This window comes from Bidens hawaiensis, unplaced genomic scaffold (genome assembly GCF_021521415.1).
Source record: "Bidens hawaiensis isolate Kalapana, Puna unplaced genomic scaffold, B.hawaiensis_p1.1 tig00024338_1, whole genome shotgun sequence".
Taxonomy (NCBI): Eukaryota; Viridiplantae; Streptophyta; class Magnoliopsida; order Asterales; family Asteraceae; genus Bidens; species Bidens hawaiensis.
This window is the reverse complement of record NW_027493838.1, coordinates 175234-179017: the sequence shown is the minus strand read 5'-3', so window position 1 is coordinate 179017 and position 3784 is coordinate 175234. Positions and strand designations below refer to the sequence as shown.

Here is a 3784-nt window from a genome sequence, read left to right as displayed (position 1 = left end):
ACACATTACATTATCATATTATCATCATAATATACCTGATATCTGCTCTAGCAATCTCTTAATATATTTTTATATTTAAAGAGCAATCTAGTCTGATTCTCACGCCGGAGGGTGGTCACAAGGAGGAACCCCCCCCTTCTCAGTGACGAGCTCACGGTGTCTGTTTTGCAGGTTATCAGAAGAACCATCTTCCAAGGGTCTAACCCCTCGTGGGAAACAGCTATCCAACCCCCAGGTTACCAGTAATCTGTCCGGGGTCCGGTTAGTGTTTCTTCAATATATATACAAATGTAACAAAATCTCACCAAACTTACATTTTTAGAAGTGAATGTAGGTTGGGATACCTTTTTGGAACAAGATTTGGCCCTCATATATAGAAATAAAATTACTTTATTATATAAACTGTCACGCCATAGAATAATAAAAACAAAAAGGTGGGGTTCAATTTACCTCTCACCATATTTTCATTAAACCATTACATAGATGAATTTTGAATTTCTAGCCTTAGGTAACAAAAACAAAACCTTTTAAACAAGTAATAACTAAACAATACTCACCATTCATTTGCTTAATTATTGCCCCACAAATCCAATTCAATAACAGAATTCAAGACTTGATCTTTCTATACACAATGCCCAAACGCCCTGGACCGATGTTGACCCGATTCATTTCATGGTTTATCACATTCACGGTCAGCCGAGACCCGACCTGAGCTACGGCCCACCATCCTCCCAAACGAGGGTACAGCCGACAACCCCCTAAAGCTGCTGCTTCCCTCACTCAAATTCTGTGATTTTCTTGATTTCCGTTGCTTAGGAGAGGAATAAAGGTCGAGGTCTTGGTCAACAGGGTTGACTTTGACTTTAATGACTGTTAACCGTGCAATATTGCTACGACAAAACGGGCAAATGGGTTGAGGTAAGGTTGAGGTTATCGGGTTGGGCTTGTTGTGACAACACAAAGCTAGTGTGCATTGGGCGCACATTTGGTGACCGCAATCTTGAACCTCGATTGTGCATAGTTGGTCAAAACATATGCAACATAATTGTGAATCACTTGCCTACAAAACATAATTAATTAAAGTTTGTTGAATATTATCTTTCATTAAACTAGTTTAAGCCAAATGTAAACCAAATGTAAACGTGTCTGCGAAAGTAAGACATAAATATCTTTGATCAAAGTCAAAAGTCATCAACTATGACCATTTCAACCTAAAATAATCCAAAAAGTTTTTGGTTTTATTTACTAACTTTCCATTCCTTTTGTCTTTTTACACAATCAAATAAATAATCTTATAAATATCCATACAAGGATTTTATTATTCTATATGGTATCAGAGTCGGGTTCTTCTAATAATAACTACTCTAAATGAAACTTAATCAAATCATATTTTCTAATTACGGTAAAATTTACCTCTGAGATGTTGTCATCGATACACGTGGCATCAGAATGGGACGGAGAAGACACCGAGAAACCCGAACCCTTTAAAATGTTCTTCTCTCTTTCCATATTAACCTCCATTAAAGCTTGCTCTAACAAAGCTTTTGCATCTTGATTAAGCTCGCTAATGAATTTTAACGGCGAAGGCCATACTAAAGGCTCTGCAGATGAAGGGTTTAGTAAAGCTGCACACGCTCCGTTTTTATGTTTTAAAGCAACCGTAAACGGTATCCTCCTGTATTTATAAAACATTTAGATTATACATTAACATAATTCATAAACAACATTATTATTAAATTAGATATGATAAATCTTACCCGGATGCATCTCTATGAAGCCGATCAGCACCCCATGCTAATAACTCTCGGATGCAATCGATTGAACCGCCTCTTGCAGCCAAATGAAGTGGAGTGCTACCAAGAAGCCTACAAAATGATATTACTTTAGAACAAGAAAGAAATAAACATACAAATTATATCATAGGTTCATAAATTAATGTAACAATTAGTACCCATATCCACCAGTTGAGGCACAAACAAGCGCGCCACTAGTCAAAAGTATATGAACACATTCGGGCCGTCTTTGTCGGGCGGCTAAGTGCAATGGTGTCGCGCCTTTACCATCTCTAATATTCACAAATCTAGAAAATCCCCTGAAATTTGAATACAAAAAAAACATATTATAGAAAAAATTATACAAATTTAAAGGTTTGATTTGGGGAAAGATAAAAGATCTACCAAGAAACCGCAACAGGTGAGGTTTTCGCAGAGGAAAGAACAGTTTGCAAACAATCAGAGTGACCATAATAAGCAGCATAGTGCAAGCATGTTCTTCCATTTAATGAATCAAACATCAAAATCTGCCAAATTTATAAAATTTGAACAATACTTTTATTAATTAATGTAACAAAATTACAAAATCATGATTGATCAATGGAACAAAAGGGAGGATATTAACATACATTAGCCCCTGCTTCAATTAACCTCTCCACACACGCGATTTTCCCGTGCATTGCAGCCAACATCAATGGAGTCTGATAAATGATATCCATTAATCAAATTGTACAAATTTAGCAAACTCCAAATCTACCAAGGATCATGATTCATGAACAGAGGTGTAAACGAGCCAAGCCGCTTATGAGCTACTTGAGACTGGGCTCGAAAAAAGCTCGAATCCAGCTCACCTTAAACGAGCTCAATCCTAAAAATAAGTTTGGTTGTTTAATAAATGAGCCCGAGTCCGAGCCTGAGCCTCACTAATCAAGCGTCTAATTTATATAAATTATAAAATATATAAATTTAAATAATATTCTTTTTTATATTTAAAATTATGATAAAAATAATAAATAATATATATTTAATATTTGTAATATATGAAGGTATAATTAAAATAAATAAATAAATAAAATTAATTAATTAATTAATATGAAACGAGCCAAGCTCAAGCTTTAGAGATACAGCTCAAAACAGGCTCTCTGCCAGTTAAACGAGCCAAGCTACAGTCTACGTCTCTACGAGCTCGAGCTTGGCTCGTTTACATTCCAATTTGAATCCAGTTCATGAGGAATCATGAACTGGATTCAAATTTAATCCGCAAAACTTAACACACCTGTTTATGCCGATTCAAACAATCCGGATTAACCGACCGATTCTCCAACAGCAAACACAGAATCTAAATAAAACCAAATCCACCAATCAAACACAATTAAAAACCAATAAACCAACAAAGCCATCAAACTACACACCTCGATCTGGCCATTAGCAGCCGCAATATGCAGCGCAGAATGACGATCATAAACAGTAGTTTCCCGAACAATATTCGGATCTCTGTCAAGAACCATCTTCACCGACTCCAAATCTCCAAACTGAACAGCTGTAAACAAACCATGTTCATCTTGGATCCTGCAACTAAGGCCTTGACCCATGTTAATGGTTTGATGGAGAGTTGAGAGTAGTGTTAGTTATTATTAATATTAATGGTGGTGTGGAGGCATTTATGGAGACTTGAGAATGGAGGAAGATAGATAAATGGGGACAAAGGTGGCGGACGGGCAGGTGGGATGGGGTAAACGCCTGACAACGGGCAGGTGTCAGTGGGTTACGGGCAGTTTTAGAGATTTCAAAGTTAGTGAAAGTGGGACCGACCTTACCTTACTTAACTTGAAAATATATTTTTATTTTCGTGGGAAAAGGGTTTTGTGGTACCAGAATTATTTGATTTTGTTTTTTGTTTTGATTAAAATAGTGAAGTTGAAGTGAAATAATTAAGTTTAATTATTTGTATTAGCTTTAAAAATAATTAACTTTGATCAAGGATGATGATTTTTGTTAACTTTAATTATTTG

At 36.0% G+C, this 3784-nt stretch overlaps 1 protein-coding gene across 1 annotated transcript; it reads right to left on the bottom strand.

Annotated features, from left to right (window-relative positions):
* Window positions 1-372: 372 nt before the first annotated feature.
* On the bottom strand, window positions 373-3405 carry LOC143569129 (putative E3 ubiquitin-protein ligase XBAT31). The gene is made up of 8 exons (XM_077055116.1): window positions 3185-3405; window positions 3049-3111; window positions 2402-2473; window positions 2178-2299; window positions 1952-2092; window positions 1758-1865; window positions 1414-1675; window positions 373-1060 (listed from the first exon to the last, which is right to left on the bottom strand). Exons 1-8 carry the CDS (start codon window positions 3362-3364, stop codon window positions 671-673), a joined length of 1338 nt encoding a protein of 445 aa, XP_076911231.1. The 5' UTR covers window positions 3365-3405; the 3' UTR covers window positions 373-670.
* Window positions 3406-3784: the final 379 nt, after the last annotated feature.

What these genes read in the sequence shown, in the direction of transcription:
- LOC143569129 (XM_077055116.1), bottom strand. Translation starts at nt 3,364, where the DNA reads ATGGGTCAAGGCCTTAGTTGCAGGATCCAAGATGAACATGGTTTGTTT. An exon ending in TAATTGAAGCAGGGGCTAAT is followed by an intron (nt 2,300 to 2,401) that starts GTATGTTAATAT and finishes TAAATTTGGCAG; the next exon opens with ATTTTGATGTTTGATTCATT. An exon ending in CTTCATAGAGATGCATCCGG is followed by an intron (nt 1,676 to 1,757) that starts GTAAGATTTATC and finishes TTATAAATACAG; the next exon opens with GAGGATACCGTTTACGGTTG.